At 42.7% G+C, this 17,328-nt stretch overlaps 1 protein-coding gene across 2 annotated transcripts in view; it reads left to right on the top strand.

Moving 5' to 3' along the window:
• Window positions 1-4,492: 4,492 nt before the first annotated feature.
• The window catches only part of LOC105930946 (kinesin-1 heavy chain), a 31,476-nt gene continuing 18,640 nt past the window's right edge, over window positions 4,493-17,328 (top strand). For both annotated transcript variants that reach the window (XM_012869407.3, XM_021319920.2), the window contains exons 1-9: window positions 4,493-4,887; window positions 12,451-12,538; window positions 12,647-12,720; window positions 13,008-13,112; window positions 15,126-15,174; window positions 15,635-15,690; window positions 15,782-15,869; window positions 15,979-16,103; window positions 16,224-16,328. In XM_012869407.3, the coding sequence (XP_012724861.1) occupies window positions 4,762-4,887; window positions 12,451-12,538; window positions 12,647-12,720; window positions 13,008-13,112; window positions 15,126-15,174; window positions 15,635-15,690; window positions 15,782-15,869; window positions 15,979-16,103; window positions 16,224-16,328 (816 nt within the window). In that variant the 5' untranslated portion in view covers window positions 4,493-4,761. The remainder of the gene's footprint in view (window positions 4,888-12,450; window positions 12,539-12,646; window positions 12,721-13,007; window positions 13,113-15,125; window positions 15,175-15,634; window positions 15,691-15,781; window positions 15,870-15,978; window positions 16,104-16,223; window positions 16,329-17,328) is intronic.

Here is a 17,328-nt window from a genome sequence, read left to right as displayed (position 1 = left end):
TTGCAGAAAAATAAGGTAACTTTGCAGGATGATAAAGTAACTTTGCAGGATAAATAAAGTCACTTTGCAGGATAAAAAAGTCACTTTGCAGGACAGTTCCAGGATAAAGTGCACAGTGATTCCAAAGAGCTGGAATCATTCCTCAAAGATCTTGTATTGAAATGATGGCATTGTGCAGTTTCTGTAGATTTGTCAGCTGCACATGCGTGATGGGAATCTCCCATCCCAACACATACCAAAGCTACTCTGTGAGATTGAGGTCTGGAGAATGTGGAGGCCACTGGAGTACGCTGAGCTTGTCGTCGGATGTTGTGTACGCTGCGGTTATACAGGGATAGATCTGCTCAGCAACAACACTCAGGCAGTCTATGATGTTTAAAACAATGCTAGGTTGGTAATAAAGGACATAAAATGTTCCAGAAAATATCTCCCACACCATTATATTTCCTCTTCCAGCCTAAACCGATGATGCACGGCACGGTGGACCCACGCTTTCATGTTTAGGCCATATTGCGATTCTACAATCTAAATGAGGCATTTGAAGTCAAGGCCAATCAGCCTAGACGTCAAAAGCACTCGAGGGCCAAAAGAAAATTATATAAATAAATAAAATAACCAAAGATTTTTTGCAAATTGTTTTTATCTGCTCTACAAAATATGATAATTTGATATAAACAAATTAGACTACCTGTATTTTGCTAATTTTTAAAAAATAATTACAATCAGATTTTATTGCACAAAAGTCTGCATTTGGGTAGAAGTCGTGGATAGACATTATCCTATTTGTCATGGCTCAGTTTTGGTCTGGCCTTTTTTGCCCTGTTGTGTTTCAGTTCCTCCTCCTCTCACTCAGCTCACCCTTCACTCCCTCAGTAATCTGTCACACCTGTTGGACACTAATTAGTCAGAACTCACTCCACCTGCCAGCTTCCCTACAAAAGCCTCCCCCAGTCTTCTAATCCCTGCCGGTTCATCATCAGTCTCCACTCACTTCACGTCTGTCAGCCTGGTTTGCTCTCTGCTCTGTTGCTGGATTCCTGCCATCTCTGTGCTTCAAGTAAAGCCTCTGCTAGCTGCTGGACTTTCTGCCATCTCTGTGCTTCAAGTAAGGCCTCTGCTAGCTGCTGGACTCTCTGCCATCTCTGTGCTTCAAGTAAGGCCTCTGCTAGCTGCTGGATTTCATGTTACCTCTGTGCTTCAAGTAAGGCATCTGCTAGCTGCTGGATTTTCTGCCTCCTCTGTGCTCCAAGTTTGCTCTCTGCGCTGTTGCTGGACCGCCTGTTACCCCAAGCTTCAAGTTTGCATGCTGCTTCACTGCCTTGATCTCCTGCTGCCCCTGTACTCCAGTAGCCCTGCTCTCCCCAGAACTGTCTCCGATCCTTCAGCTCCTGCTACCACCTCCTGTTCCAGTCCAGTACAGCCTTTCTGGTTCCCTCATTCACTACTCATCTTTCTTTCAATAAAACTCTCAGTATAAGCTCCGTGTGTGTGGTGTGCATTTTGGGTTCATCAAGAAAAAACACATGAAACTATTTACTTGGAAATGAAAGCAAATGTAAATAGCGTGGTTATTAAAAAAAACTAATGTTTTGTGTTGTACCAAACAGTCAATTCAACATACAATTGTGAGATTTTAACTTGTCTGTAATTGTTTTGCTCTAAAAAAAAAAAAAGAAGAAAAAAAGTTTACATCTGCGCCAGCCACTAGTGCTGGTCACCAAATCTTTCTTGAAATCCAGTTGGGGGGGCCAGTCAACAGTGCAGGAGCCACAAATGGCCCCTGGGCCACACTTTGGACACGCCTGCTGTAGCTCAAACACCCTGTTCTTAGCTGGCAGGATTGGCACCTGGTGTGGTTTTCTGCTGTTGTCCAAGGGCCAGCAACGGTTGGCCCCTAGAACCGCACATGGTCCAATCTGGTGCCGTTTAAGAGATGATGTGACTTGTAAAGAGTGGTTATTTGAAAATTCTGCCTCTGTCATCTGAAACCAGTCTTCCCATTCTCCACTGGTCTCTGACATCAACGCATTTTCATCTTGGCAACTGCTACATGCTGGATTTTCTCTCTTATCGGGACAATTCTCTACAGCATAATCCCCAAAGAGAGAAGTTGTGGAGGGAAATCTCAGTAGCTCTGTAATTTTAAAAATCCATAGACCAGCTCATCTGGCAGCAACAACCCTGTCATGTGCAGTATAAAGTCACTTGGATCCTCTTCCGTCAGATGTTTGGTTTGAGCTTCCGCTAGTTGTCTTTTGCACATCTATACACAGATATAGATTGAGTTTCAGTGATTTTTGTTTTTTTCAGGACTCCATTGAATCACTGTTCCTAATTAAAGGGCCGGCACGTCTACATTATCATGCAACACATCACCCACACTTGTTGTTCTTTTTTTTTTTTTTGTGTGAGTTGAGGAGTTGTTTCTGCTGTGGATTTATTTTTTTCTTGCTTGCTAAGATTGTTTTGTTTAGCCAAGTTTCAAAAATATAATTAGTCTGAAACCGCTCTTGTCTGACATAGGCAACAACAAAATTGAAAAGTTTACCAGAAGATAAAATAGTTCAATAGTACTGGAAGTCTGTAAGCTAGAGTATCGTAATTTCTACCCCTCCATTCAAGAACTACGACAAAGTCAATTAATGATAATATCAGGAACGTTAACAGTACTTGTATGCAATAATTAACAGAGCGCCAGCTGTATGGGAGAGACTCCTTTGATTAAATCTAAAAGCACGACCTAGGGCAAGGGTTGCCACCATCAATCAACACTTCAGATGGCCTTAACAGCTACGGTTAGCCTACATCTGAGGAATTAAAACTAATCGTACATTAATTTCAAAATACCAAGGCCCCCAGCTTCAGTCGTGTTAGAGCTAAAGTGATCAATACTAGAGAGAAATTCCTGCTTAAACGACTCAACACTTAAAAACTGGTGCTGTACCATTAAAAGGGGAGAAGCCGATCATCATCCCCACCTACAAGAACGATAAGAGTCTCCTCTCCACTGAACTAAGTAAAGGTTTATTGTAATAACCCAAATTTGAACCGTACATCTGTTCAAACATCATAAATTGCAGTCTCATTGTTGCAGATTTCAAGGGGTGACACCACCAACCCATCATTGTAAAAGCAGAGCAAAATATAAATCACATTTTCTTGAAATTTGTGTATTTGTCCTTGATTTGAGCAGGTAAATAAGATGATATGCCATTGGAGTGAGCGCTTTGATCCTTAGAATAAGATAATTAGATATAGTACTGCACTTGAAATAAGATGATGGAGATGAGTTGTTCCTATTTTAAGTGCAAAATCTTTTTCCACTGGCAGATAATCTTATCCTGCAGTAGCAGGTGAGGCAAGGTAGCATCTTCTCCCACACAAGAACCAGCAGCCCTGGTGCCCCCCAGGGGTGAGTTGTCTCCCCATCCTTTTTTTCTCCCCGTACACAAATGACTGCAGCTTAGTGGACCCGTCTGTGAAACTCCTTTGTTGACAACATCACTGTCATTCATCTAGGGCAGTCTAGGGCAGGGGTGTGCAGCCTGTGGCTCTGTGGAGCTTCCACAGTGGCTCTTAATAACTTTGGCTACAAATTATATTTTTATCATGGTATTTAAATGTAATAATGATAATAAATGCAGGTTTTAGCGGATTTTTCTCGGAATAATTGCTTTTAATTTTCACAACAGAATGATGCTAAAAGTGCCAGTAATATTTCATTTTTAATTAAAAAAATTTCATTATGTTGGAAACTATGATTTTTTTTCAAATCATTATCCACAAATATCAACATCCCCATAAAAAGGTGTTTTTTTTAACAATGACAACATATTTCCTACAGTAGGTCTTTATAAAAAATTACAACATTTGTGGCTCTGAACGAATTTAATTCAAGTGGACTGTAGGCAAATTGGCTCTCTACACTGAAAAGGTTGCAGGCCCCTGGTCTAGGGCACAGCAAGGGAAGTTTGTTCAGCACATTTCAGTAACAGGGTCCTTACTTCATCAAAACATAAAGGAAAAACACACAAGGTTTTGAGGCGTACTCAAAGTTTCCTTTTTTGGTCCTCATCATAGTACATTCACACCTCTCCAAACGGCCTGTACATTCAGAGGAAACGAACAAGAGTCTCACTAAAGGGGACTAAACACGGATGATGTGAATGCACCATTAGAACCAGTGTAAGGACTGCAGAACTGGCTCTGCTTGGCTTAATGTAATATCTTCCTTTTGTTAATATATGAATAGAAACAATTAAGCCTGTTAATGACCCTGCAGACTCCATCCTATGTAGACTCCAGGCCCCAAAAGTTTAACAATACTGATTAGATCTCAGGTAACTTCTACTGCTTACCAAAAATACACGATTAATAAAAAAACGGATTATTTATTTCCGTAACACAGCCTAGGATTTATGATGCCAAACGCAACGACAGCTTTAAGGCTGCTTTGTGTTTTTTGTGGAGGGGGAGCGCCCTTCGGGATGATGTCATTGTCCACGGCAGGAGGGGCGAGGCGGACAGCCGCTCATCCACCGGTATCATGGCTTCCTAACCGGAGGGGGAAGTGACTGTTAGGAAAACAAGGACTTTTATCTGTTGCATGCCCGATTTATCACCGCCCTTCCCAGAACCCGAGATCGAGGACAGAGGGGTTCGGCCTGCCGACTCTCCGCCACCGGCCAGCCCCCCCTGGGACCCAGGATCTACTTTAGTCGCTTTCGCATCGGGTGAATTTCCATTCGTAAACCGCGGAAGATGGCCGACCCGGCGGAGTGCACCATCAAAGTGATGTGCCGTTTCAGGCCCCTGAACAGCTCCGAGGTCACCAGAGGCGACAGATATATCCCCAAATTCCAAGGGGAAGACACCGTCGTCATCGCGGTGAGTTGTTCCCCCCCTCCTCCGCCGAAGGACCGCGGGCGGGCACCGGCTCGACAGAGCCCCTCCGAGCCGCCTCGCCATTTCCGATTGTCCTGCAGCTACGGCCGTTAGCCCCCTTTAGCTTGTTAGCTCCAGCTAGCCGCGCCGAGCTGTCATTCAACAAAGCCGCAGACACCCAGGCTGCCACGGGCTGAATGTTGCCAGCCCTCCGCTGTAGTCCGTATGCTATTTATCAATGCGTAATATATATAATATAAAGATATATTTGTAAGTTTAAAGATGACTATAATGGATGAGTTCGTGTCCGCATGAAGGGTAAGACAGCCCTGAGAGGTGATGGCTAGCAAACTGCCGGCTAACAGGCTAGGCTAGGCCAGATTAACCGGCCCTGGCTAGCGGGCTAGTTTTAATGCTGTAGCTTAATTAAAGCTAACAGGAGCTATCTGGACCAGCTGGACACGTAGCCGACCCTCCTTAGAAAGCCTGCAGGAGGAGGTTGAGCTGTCACAGGCTGGCTCTGGAGATGAGAACTCACCATTGGAGATTGGATAGTAGCGATTATTGTTGTAATTAAAGGTTATCTGGGTCTGGTGTATTTAAAGAACCGATATGCGTCATGCGAAGACGCGGTTCAGTCACAAATCGTGTTCAGTTTTGTCAAGCTTTCTTTATTTTCTATCCCAAACTATTGATTTTTAGATTGAAATACAGTAACCAAGTTTATTTCCATCCAATTATATTTCAGTAACAGGACAATATAATTGTCCCACCCCGGTCTAAAACGTAAAAAAAAAAAAAAAAAAAAAAATCTTCTAAAGGCTGTTTCAAGATGATGCATTAAAACGTCTGTCTCTAGGCTTGATATGCTCATCAAGATGCATGTTAGTTAGGTGATGTGTTTTAGTGACCCCAGAACTGTGGGACTTTGCAGTTTTAATCCAGAGTCGAGGCCAAAAAAAAAATGTCAAAAACTGCAGTAAAATTCTTTTATGTGAAGATCATTGGAAACTGGCTCATTCTGAGCTGTGTCTAACTGAAGGTTCGTCTCAACACCACACAGTCTTTCAAGTTTTTTTAATTTATTTTTTACATTTTGTCTATATAGATGTCAGAATAAACCAGCATTTTGAGTCAAACAGTCCCATCACAGGAGAACTGGCCTAGGGGTACTTTCTATAGGAAAGGGGAAACCAACAGACGGCAGAAATTATTGGCAGCAATACCTGCAAGTAGTGCATAAAAATGAGTAGACAATAAAGAAAGCTGATTGAGGGAAGTGGTCACCGGTCGAAGCTTAAAGCAACACAGCTACAGCGATAGCGCGGAATAAACCAAGCTGGCGTTATGAACGAGGACGGTTTTAGGTCCAGCTTTTAAAGCAGGCAGAGGCTCGGACCAGTGGATAAAAGCTGGGATCTGATCTCACAGATAAGCCTGAAAACTGAACGCTAACGCCAGTGCCTATTCAATTACTGTATGACATGAGGAAGCATGCTTTCATTAAGGGACAAGAAAGCACTTTAAGTTGGGTTTTAATTAAAACAGGTTTTAATTCCTAGAATACATTCAACTGCATATTGAGCGCTGAGGAAACGGGACTCCTTCACGAATATTCTAGTGAAAAATAGGCTGTGTTTAACCCTCTGTCTTTTTTTTGGTTTATCATGGCAGCTTCTCCAGCACTCCTCCTCGGCTTTATGATGCACATCATAAAGTTTTAAATCAGGGCCACAAAGGAGAGCGGCAGTCCGCCCCTAATAGCCAAGATTAATATTGACCCGCAGCGTCTTAATGCGCGTCAGCCTGAAATATCACGGCCTGCCAAAAAGTTACGATTTGGTTGTCGCTGAGATCGGGACGAGGCTCGGAGGCTTCTCTTCTCGCAGGTTCTTCTGCTGGGAAACATTCAGCTCCGCGCCGTCGCTCGGTTTCTGGTGCTACGGACCCAGCATCGTGTCTATCTCCGCCGTGAGAGAGGAAACGCCCCACTAACACTTAGTTAAACACAAGGAAACTTTATTCTCGTCAGCTTCCACAACATAAAATAAAAGGCCCAGTAATGGATCGGGTCTGCACAGCCGAGGCCAACGTACCTGACCTTGATCACTTGGTTTACTCATATTATTTTTAGCTTTTTCTCTAGGTTCACGCAAACCGTGCTACGCTGACCTATAAGAGCTATAAAAAAAAAAACCTTGGTTAAATATTAGTTTGAATGAAGCCATCGTTGCCCTGTGGACTTTGCAATATGCTTACTCATGCAAACTCATACAATCTCATATTTGACTGAGTTTACGAGGCCTTAGACTAGGGGTCTGCAACCTGTGGCTCTTTGGACCTTCCACAGTGGCTCCTTTTTATTATGGTATTTAAATGTAATAATGATAATAAATGCAGGTTTTACCATTTTTTTTCTTGGAATAATTGCTTTTAATTTTCACAACAGAATGATGCTAAAAGTGCCAGTAATATTTAATTTTAAATCAATATTTTTTAATTATGTTGGAAACTATGATTGGTTTTTACATCATTATCCACAAATATCAACAATCCATCCATCCTCTTTTTTTTTTTTTTAAACCTCAAATTAGACATAGAAGGGCGTTTCTTTAACGATGACAACATATTTCCTACAGTAGATCTTTATCAAAAATTATAACTTGTGTTTTTCCAAAAGGCCAGACAACATTTCTGGCTCTGAACGGGTTTAATTGGAGTGGACTGTAGCCAAAATGGCTCTCTAGACTGTAAAGGTTTCAGGCCCCCGCCTCAGAAGCCCGTCTTCCATGGAGCGGGCGCGTTTGGGCTGAGCTGGGCTTTTACTCAAAGCTCAGGTGTTTTTTTTAAAGGCTGAAAGCCGGCAGAGTTACTCGTTTGTCTCATGCGAAACAAAGAGGATCGTTGTAACGGCAGCGACTTCCTCAGCAGCCGTGTAGCCTCTGTGTTCAGGCCTGTGGCTCCCCCCCCCCCGAGGTGTGGCCCTGCCCGGCGCAGAGAGCCAGCCGTGCTGCCAGAATGCCACCGCACCTCGCTGGAGAGCCTGTTGTCTCTGACGTTGGGACGGGCCCAGCAGCTCTCATGGGTAACATCAGCAGCGTTACGCCGGGCCTCCTGGGTAATCTGCTTGTTTTCTCTCCTGGTTACCAGCTGTTCCACCAATCAGGGTAGGGCTGCTGGCCAGGCGCCGGGCAACCTCTCTGGGCGGGGAGGGCAATTGTTTTTCAGCGATTTACGTTTGCTCCTGGTGAAGGTGACCTGGTCACTTGTATTTATTTTTACTTTGTTGAATTTTTACACGCTTGAGGACGAGGACGGTCCACTCACTTCATCCACTGCCTGACAAGCCGCCTCTGATGCTCTCTTTTCTCTGTTTTCACTTGTGCCTGAGTGAACATTTGCTTTTATTATTGCCAGAAAGGCAGGAATATAAAATGTCTGGATGAGGTTGTATTAGTGGCTGGGTTACAAGCGCCATTAGCCAGGTTAGCTTGGCCAGGAAAGGACGGACACACACACATGGGTGCTGCTTCACTTGTTGCCATTGTTGTCCTGTTATTTGCTGTCATGTTTCCTGTTTTCACTCAGGAACCCTAAAAAAAGGAAAAAAACAAACAAAACAGAAGCAAACTATTTTTAGAAGAGTTCACTTAAATTGCATTAGAGATAACAGATTGCAGAGGTCAGTGAACGTGTGCCTACTGGATGCACTAATCAGCAGTCTGCTTTCTGTATGAGCGCCAAGAAGAAGAAGAAGAAGAAGCAAACGTTTTACCCCAAAAACAAAGCGGGCAAATTCACAAAACGGAAACATAAACACGCTTCACGTTCAGGATTCATACGGCGAGGATGTTCTGAATAGGAAAGTATAACCGAGCCATCGGCGGTGGGAGGAGTGTGACCGAGCACTTATGGACACTCTAACAGTACAATGCGGTGTAATTGCAATTTTAGTCAATAATCCAATTAAGAAACAAGTGGAAGTAATGAGGCCCGTTGCCCGCCGTGGCCGTGAGGAGCGTTGAACATTTGTCCGCCTGGAAATCTGCTCAGTGCTGCTCCTCCGGGCCCAGCTGGTGACCAGGAAGTAGTTCTTCTTCTTCTCTGGAGTGAGTTAGCGTCGTTTTAAGATGCCACTGGGTCACATACTCACAGCCGCACACGAAGAAGAGTGTAAAATAATAAATCACGTCAAGGTGTGACAGTTGTTTTTTTTATTATTTTTTTTAATAATGTAATTAGGAGCGTGTTGTATCCCCAAACCTATAAGCACCGATAAGCGTCAACCTCAGTGTGACGGCGTCTCCTCATCCTTATGGTGGCTGCCTGTACAGAGGGCGTGGCTGATGAGTTTTTTTTTTTTTTTTTTTTTTTTTTTTTTTACAGTGTAACCAAATAACCTCATATTAATTGTGTCCATACTGTCACACAAGATTTTTTTTTTAAAGGGCGATCTCGTATTTAAAAACAGAAAACCAAATATAGTCATGATGCTGCAAAAAAAAAAAAACACATTGTTGCAATGAAAATGGGGCTGGGCAATAAATCGATTTAACCGACTAATTAGAATTTTTGGGAAAGCGGGATTTTATTTTGCCAAGGCAGTTATTGGGCTTCCATGAAGAGAACAGCAGCAGTGATGAATATAACGTTTAGGAAAAGATAATGTCAAAATAACTTTTTTTTGCCATAATATGAAGCACTTTATGAAGCATTAACTTTTTTTTTATTTAGTTTGAAGTTACACCAGTGAAGCCTGTTCTCAGCTCATTGTGAGAAATCACTAGCAGCAAACATTTTGTTATATTTTCATTGTTTACAACGGCAGTGCCGCCATGTTGTTTTACACTTAGCTGCACTTCAGGTCAACTCCCAGATGAAATACTTGAAATAAAAGTGAGTAAAAAAATATATATCTATTTAACTTCTTTGTGTGAAACAAAAATGAGGAAAAAATTAATTGAATTTGGTCAAATAAAATCAGATTTTTAAAAAATTTTTTTTTTAAGGCCATATCGCCCAGCTCTAAGTTATAATATTGTTATCAGTGACATGTCTCACCATAAAGACTTTAGTGAAAATGCAGAATAAACACCAGATATACTTGGGCAAAATATACTCTTGTGCATTTTCTAGAGCAGGGGTTCTCAAACTTCTCGTGTTTTGCTCAGCTCAACCAGGACGCATCCTCAACAGCGTCTCCTCTGGCCTGACATGCGTTTCATGTACCCACAACCTGTGGTTCGCGGACCCCCAGGGGTCCGGGCACCACAGTTTGAGGGCCGCTGTTCTAGAGTAACACAGGTACAACAAGTGGCTGGCTCATTAGTTGGGCTGTCTGTTCTGTTGGTGCCTTTTTAACAGAGCAGTTAGAAAAAAAAGATGGTTACAGTAACTCATGTCAGAACGCTTTTACTTGCCAAGTGACTGTTTCTTCATCCTTTGATACGTCCCCAGTGACCGCGACACACTTCCAGTAGCAGTATACACAAACGCAATACCAGCCAGCAGCGTGCAGGTGGGGTGGTCACGGCACAGGGAGACTCTTTGGTCCATACTGCCAAACGCCCCCCACCACTTCAATTAAATTAAATTTATATTGTGTCAATTCATGAAACACGTCATCTCAAGGCACTTTCCAAAGTCAAATTCAATCAGGTTATACAGATTGCTCAAAAAGTTTCCTCTCTAAGGAAACCCAGCAGGTTGCATTAACTGTTAAGATAAGATAAGATAGGCTTTATTGATCTCACAGTGGAGAAATTCACGTGTCGCATCGGCTCAATTATCAAGCAGCATTCACTCCTCCTGAAAGAGCGTAGAGCCACAGTGGACAGTCGTCTGCATTGTTGATGGCTTTGCAGAAATCCCTCATACTGAGCAAGCATGAGGCGACAGTGGAGAGGAAAACTCCCATTTATTGTAACAAGTCATGAAACCAACCCTAAGCTACTGTAACGGTGTAACGGAGTATTTTACATTTGTACACCTTGGTGCGGTTGCCAGCCAATGGCGAAGCTGCACCTGAGGTGTGACTGCTTGTCTGAAGAATGCCCTAAAAATCCACTGATGCTAAGCTATGAGAAATATGTTTCCAACACATGTTGTTGTTTTTGCCTAAACCAGCCAGCAGCAATCCAAGCTGCTTTTCAGCATTCCTATGCTGACTTTGTGCGTAGCTGTTGACACCAAAACACGGAGGAGTCTCCTTCTGTTTTGCTTCCTCGGATGTTGGTCGTGCTTCTCCAAGTTATCCTCTGAGTTATTTCTGCAGCCAGAGGAGATGGAGGCGGGTCAGCTGCGATTGCAGACCCTCAAACACGGCACGCTGTGTCGGACACACCCCAGTAACGCCAGGATTCGTTCTGCTCCACCTTCCATCTCAGATGCAGCTATTGGTCGCTAACCCGCTGGAATCGTGCCCCGGACGTTTTGACTGGCTCACAGGGCGCCAGCATCAGCGAGGCTGTGCTTTGCTGAGCTAGATAGGATCCTAAATTGCTTCTAAAAGATGATGAGCCAGTTAAGTTACTTTGGTTCTTTGTTTGGGTGAATTTAGGCCTTAACAAAATGAGCAATAATTACAAATGATTGCCTGAAGCTCTACATCCTTCCTATAAAACATGTACTGTGCTCAACTTTGACTAAAGTTATTCAAAGATTTACTAATTAGAGGGTTTAGTGACGGTTGTGATTACAGTTTAGGCTTTGGCGCCACTTTGCTGGGTTATATCACAAAAAACATTAGACGGATATTCCTCTGATTTACACTAAACACTAAAAACCCTCATCTGTCGTCAGATACAAAAAAGTAGAATTGTAGAGTTTTTAGGCATTTTACTGAATGAGAAAAATTGGGGATATTTTTTTATTCTTTCTAAGAAAAATCATCCGATCTCAGTCTCTGGATAATTGATCAGTGAATCTCAAACCGTTTCTTTTGAGCAACCTAAAAATCTTTCACATTTACAGCAACAACTAAGCCAGTCGGGCTTTTCATACGCCGTCTGTTTCTGCCTCTGAGGCACCAACCAGAGCCAAGTTGGCAAGTAGGTGTGAAGTGTCACGAACAGAGCTCGATTAAAACCAACGTCGCTGCTGTCGCTGGATGTACAATAGAAATGGTTGACTTATGAAAGGTTAAGGCGGCTTAAGTAGGAGCTTCTCTTTGCAGCAGTGTGATAATAATCTCGTCGTAAAAATATCTTTTGATTAAGCTTGACCTGTTTCTGTTTAGTTAGAAAGAAAAAACACCACAAAACATGCCTTCCACACATAATTAAAAAAAGTTTGTACTTCCTTCAATGGTGTTGTTTTTACAAAACAACACCATAGAAATCCACTCCCCTCCCACACAACCCCGGGTGGTGCGTCACTTGCGAAGCAGGCGGGACGTACCTACACGGTGATATCAGCTACAGGAATAAGATGGAGTGAGAGTAAAATACGAACGATTAGAAATGAGTCGAGCATTAATCCGCACAGGGTCTGGGTTCAGATGGGATCTGACGGGGCAGGTCGTCGTTTATAAGACGTGTCGCTCAAAGCATTTTCTCCTTATTCCAGGGCAAACCCTACATGTTCGACAGAGTCTTTCAGTCAAGTACAACACAAGAGCAAGTCTACAACGCCTGTGCCCAAAAGATTGTAAAAGGTAAGCATCACTCGGTGTTGTCCTCCCTGAAAAGCTGTTTTCATCGCCCTTTCCAGGTCGTCTGAATGATTTGTTTTTTTGTTTTTTTTGTGTCCTTTTGTCTGAAAGATGTTCTTGAGGGATACAATGGAACGATTTTTGCGTACGGCCAGACGTCATCCGGTAAAACGCACACCATGGAGGTAAGAGGACGTTCCTATCAATACTTCCAGCGCGTCATATCGGAATGAAATTCCAAAATTTATACATGAAAGTCAATGTTGGATTAATAAATGTACTTTTCAAGGGAGGCCTGGCTGTAAATAGAAATAAAGACAAATAAAAAAACCTTATATGTAAAACATCTTGCATAAAAAGCATCCATAAAAGCTGTAAAATGTTACCTCAGATCGAATTAGAAAGACTTGTTGTCTTTAAGGCAAACGGTCGAGCTTTAACATCATAAAATGTCTTTGCTTCCTGGTTGTAGGGGAATCTTCACGACACAGATGCCATGGGCATCATCCCCAGGATAGTGCAGGACATCTTCAACTACATCTACTCCATGGATGAAAACCTGGAGTTTCACATTAAAGTGAGTAAAGGGGGGGGGGGAGCGGCTCTGATGCCACGTTTGAAGTAGAGAGCTGCAACCTTTAGAGACGAGGACGACTGATGCTCAACATGCAGCTCTGTGCTTCCTCTGTGACTCGTCCTATTTTTTATTATTTTTTTTTAATATCCTTCTGTGTTTGTCTCGCACTCATTGAGCTTTTCCACGTTACTCAAACCTTAATGTATGTTTGGGAGAGAAAGTAACATTTTGTTAAGTGTAAAGAGAGTTATACATGGCTTTCCACGGTGTAAATGATGAGTCTGAATGGAACGTTTGAATCCTGAATGCTCCGCCCCCCCTGGTGAAAAACATAGTGGTGGCAGCATGGTGCTGTGGGAGGGTTTTTCTCCAGCAGGGCAGCTGATCGGAGTCGGCGGGGGTAAATACAGGGCAGCAGATCAGGGGCCTTCAACTCGACTCCTCGTGTCCTGCAACTTTCACGTTTGTCTCCACTTCAACGCGTCTGATTCTTGGGCCGTTAGCATGACTCCGGAGAAGTTGACTGCATACTGAGGAGGTGGTTAAGCCGTCTTATTCAGCCTCAGAGACGCAGCTAAAGGAGGAAATACACACGGGCCGCGTAACGTAAGCGGCGCCGCGGCATACGCCCATGTTTTTAAGCGTGTACATTTACAGCAGACGTGTTGCAAAGTACGCAGCTGCGTGATTCTTCTTAGAGAAGAACTTACTCGTCATGAGTAAGTAAGTAAATACAAATTACCAGTAATGTATCGCTAAGGTGTTAAATTATCAGTGACATATCCTAAGCTCTCATCTCCTAAATGTCCGTGTCTTGACCGTATCTGATTAGAAAACGCATATTTTAGTTTGTTAGCTTGTCACAACTACATCATCCATGGCGCTTTACTTTCAGCGATACTTCCGGCAGTGAACTTTGACACAGGTTGTTGTTTTCCCCGTTTATTCCCTGCCAAACAGGATCCTGTGCGCGTTTGAAATTAGAATTTAAATGTAATTTCATCTTAATATTGCGATTGCAATTTAATGCGATTCTTTTTTTTAGTTTAATTTATCATGTTTTTTTAAACATATACAAACAACAGATCAATCTGTTTCATCGCTGTGCAGATTAGGTGCTAAAAGAGCCGCTGCGTCTCAACTCAGAGCAGAAATGATTGCATTCTGCCTACGATATATTTCAACCAAAACTGTGATTTGATTTTGACTTTTCTCTGCATTAAACCACAAGCAACAAAAATGGCCTCTAGGTAAAGATGTTTGTAAACAAGGACTGTTTAAAACAAGAACTTTTAATATTTTTATTGATCAGAATATTATTCAAGAGAACAGCTTTTAATTGATTTGGACATCAATCCAACCAACAAGCAAGTCTATGTATTAAACTGATGGATTTTACCAGAACTTTTCTGGTAAAACAGTATGATTATATAAACTCTAAAACAAGTAATAGAATTAGTTTATTTCACCGCTGCAACTGTCTTCCCTTCCATGTGGAGGCAAACCCACTTTAAACATATAACTGACACCTAAAGGACGTGTCTGATTCACTATTTGTTGCATAGCCAAAAATTGCAGACCTCTGCGATTTGGCAATTGCGTTTTTTTTTTTTTTTAAATTGCGATTATGTTGCACATGCGATTAATTGTTCAGCCCTACGTCCAAAGCAGGAAATGTGAATCTGTAGCAAGACTTAATAATTGATGCTCACAGATGCTGCCCAGCCAATCTGACCGAGTCTGAGATATTCTACAAAGATGCTGGAATGGAAACAAACCTAAAAGGCTCCAGGCGTAGGAGTGTTGTCGAAAGGCTCTGAAATCAAAGTTGAAACAAAAACGCACGTTCATGCCTTTTACCTGAACAATCATCTCATTTTCTTATCTTACTGGCTTCTTATTCTTTACACGAGTCAAGTGACATATTTGTGCTTGGTCCACAGTAAAGACGAGCACCAAGCCTTTGTTTGTTCTCTGAATAACGAGCGTCTCTCTCTCTCTCTCTGTTCGCAGGTTTCATATTTTGAAATCTACTTAGACAAAATCCGAGATCTTTTGGACGGTAAGTGTGTCTGAAGTGTGCAGTCCCCTGTCTCTCATTAATTCTTCCAAACTGTGGGAGCAGACGTGACAGAGCAGAGTGCCAAGAGCGTAGAAATGTTGGAGCAGGTTGAAATGTTGTTATGGACATGACCGTTCAGCAAATAATCTTAATTTTAACTGTCGCTGTCCCACGTCCACAACAGATAAGCTGTTAGAAACCGTTTGTACGCGGCTCCGGCTCAAAACCGCGTGCTAAATGTACGTTAGCTTCCTGATTGTCATAGTTCAGCTGTTGTATTTCCATTTTAAGGAATATTTAGCTTTTATTTGGCGAAAATGTGTGCAGGAATAGCTCTGAGAGAGGCTTGTGAGTGAGGAGCTGTAAATATACTGCATTCACTGTTAAACTTGGCCAGTTAAAATTTATTTTTGTGGCTTTATTAGCTTTTTTTTTTAACATGTTTGTGTTTTGTTTCCAGTGTCAAAGACTAATTTATCAGTGCATGAAGACAAAAACAGAGTACCCTATGTCAAGGTGAGACAGGCTCTCCTGCGAAGCATCTGGTAAAACCAGCCGAGGCAGCTTGATAAACGTGTTTTACCTTCTGCTTTCCTTTTTTTTTAAGGGCTGCACTGAAAGATTTGTGTGCAGCCCGGAGGAAGTCATGGATACGATCGACGAGGGCAAATCTAACAGACACGTAGCGGTCACGAGTAAGAACCCGTCCTCTGCGCTTTTTATGACAAACCCGTGCTGTTCAGCTCCAGGCTGGCGGGGCTTTGTTGCAGATGGCCGCTGACCAACGTGCTTTTTGCTCCTCAGACATGAACGAGCACAGCTCCAGGAGTCACAGCATCTTCCTGATCAACGTGAAGCAGGAGAACACGCAGACGGAGCAGAAGCTCAGCGGCAAACTCTACCTGGTCGATCTGGCTGGGAGTGAAAAGGTGACAAGGGCTTTAATTTTTTTTTTTTTTTTTACGCTCTCGGCGTGCCGTCGTTCAGGTCGGTGTCAGTTTGGTGTTTTTTTTTTTTTTTAATTCGGGTCGGTGCCGTCTGGTCTGCAGGTTAGTAAAACCGGTGCTGAAGGAGCCGTCCTGGACGAAGCGAAGAACATCAACAAGTCGCTGTCGTCTCTGGGAAACGTCATCTCTGCGTTGGCTGAAGGAACGGTGAGTAGCTTTCTTTCCTCTGAAATCCATCCGTCCATCCATCCATTCATCCATCCGTCTATCTGTCCATCCATTCATTCATCCATCTGTTCATCCATCCATTCATCTATCTGTCCATCCATCCATTCGTCCATCTATCTGTCCATCCATCCATCCATTCATTCATCCATCCATTCATCCATCTATCTGTCCATCCATTCATCCATCCATCCATCCATTCATCCATCTATCTGTCCATCCATTCATTAATCCATCCATCTATCTGTCCATCCATTCATTAATCCATCCATCTATCTGTCCATCCATCCATTCATTAATCCATCCATCTATCTGTCCATCCATTCATTCATCCATCCATCTATCTGTCCATCCATCCATCTGTTCATGCATCCAGTATTTTCTTCATCTATCATTCATCTAGCCATCCATTCATCCGTCCATCTTTCTATCCTTCTGTTTATCCATCCATCCATTCATCTGTCCATCCATCCAGTATTTTATCCGTCCATCATTCATCCGTCCATCTATTCAGTCTTTCATCCATCCATCTGTCCATCCATCCAGTATTTTATCCCTCCATCCATCTATCTGTCCATCCATCCAGTCTTTCATCCATCTATCTGTCCATCCATCCATTCGTCCATCTATCTGTCCATCCATCCATTCATTCATCCATCCATTCATCCATCTATCTGTCCATCCATTCATCCATCCATTCATCCATCTATCTGTCCATCCATTCATTCATCCATCCATTCATCCATCTATCTGTCCATCCATTCATTCATCCATCCATCTGTCCATCCATCCATCTGTTCATGCATCCAGTATTTTCTTCATCTATCATTCATCTAGCCATCCATTCATCCGTCCATCTTTCTATCCTTCTGTTTATCCATCCATCCATTCATCTGTCCATCCATCCAGTATTTTATCCGTCCATCATTCATCCGTCCATCTATTCAGTCTTTCATCCATCCATCTGTCCATCCATCCAGTC

Source organism: Fundulus heteroclitus, chromosome 6, assembly GCF_011125445.2.
Source record: "Fundulus heteroclitus isolate FHET01 chromosome 6, MU-UCD_Fhet_4.1, whole genome shotgun sequence".
In the NCBI taxonomy this organism is placed as follows: Eukaryota; Metazoa; Chordata; class Actinopteri; order Cyprinodontiformes; family Fundulidae; genus Fundulus; species Fundulus heteroclitus.
This window is presented reverse-complemented; position numbering and strand designations above follow the sequence as displayed.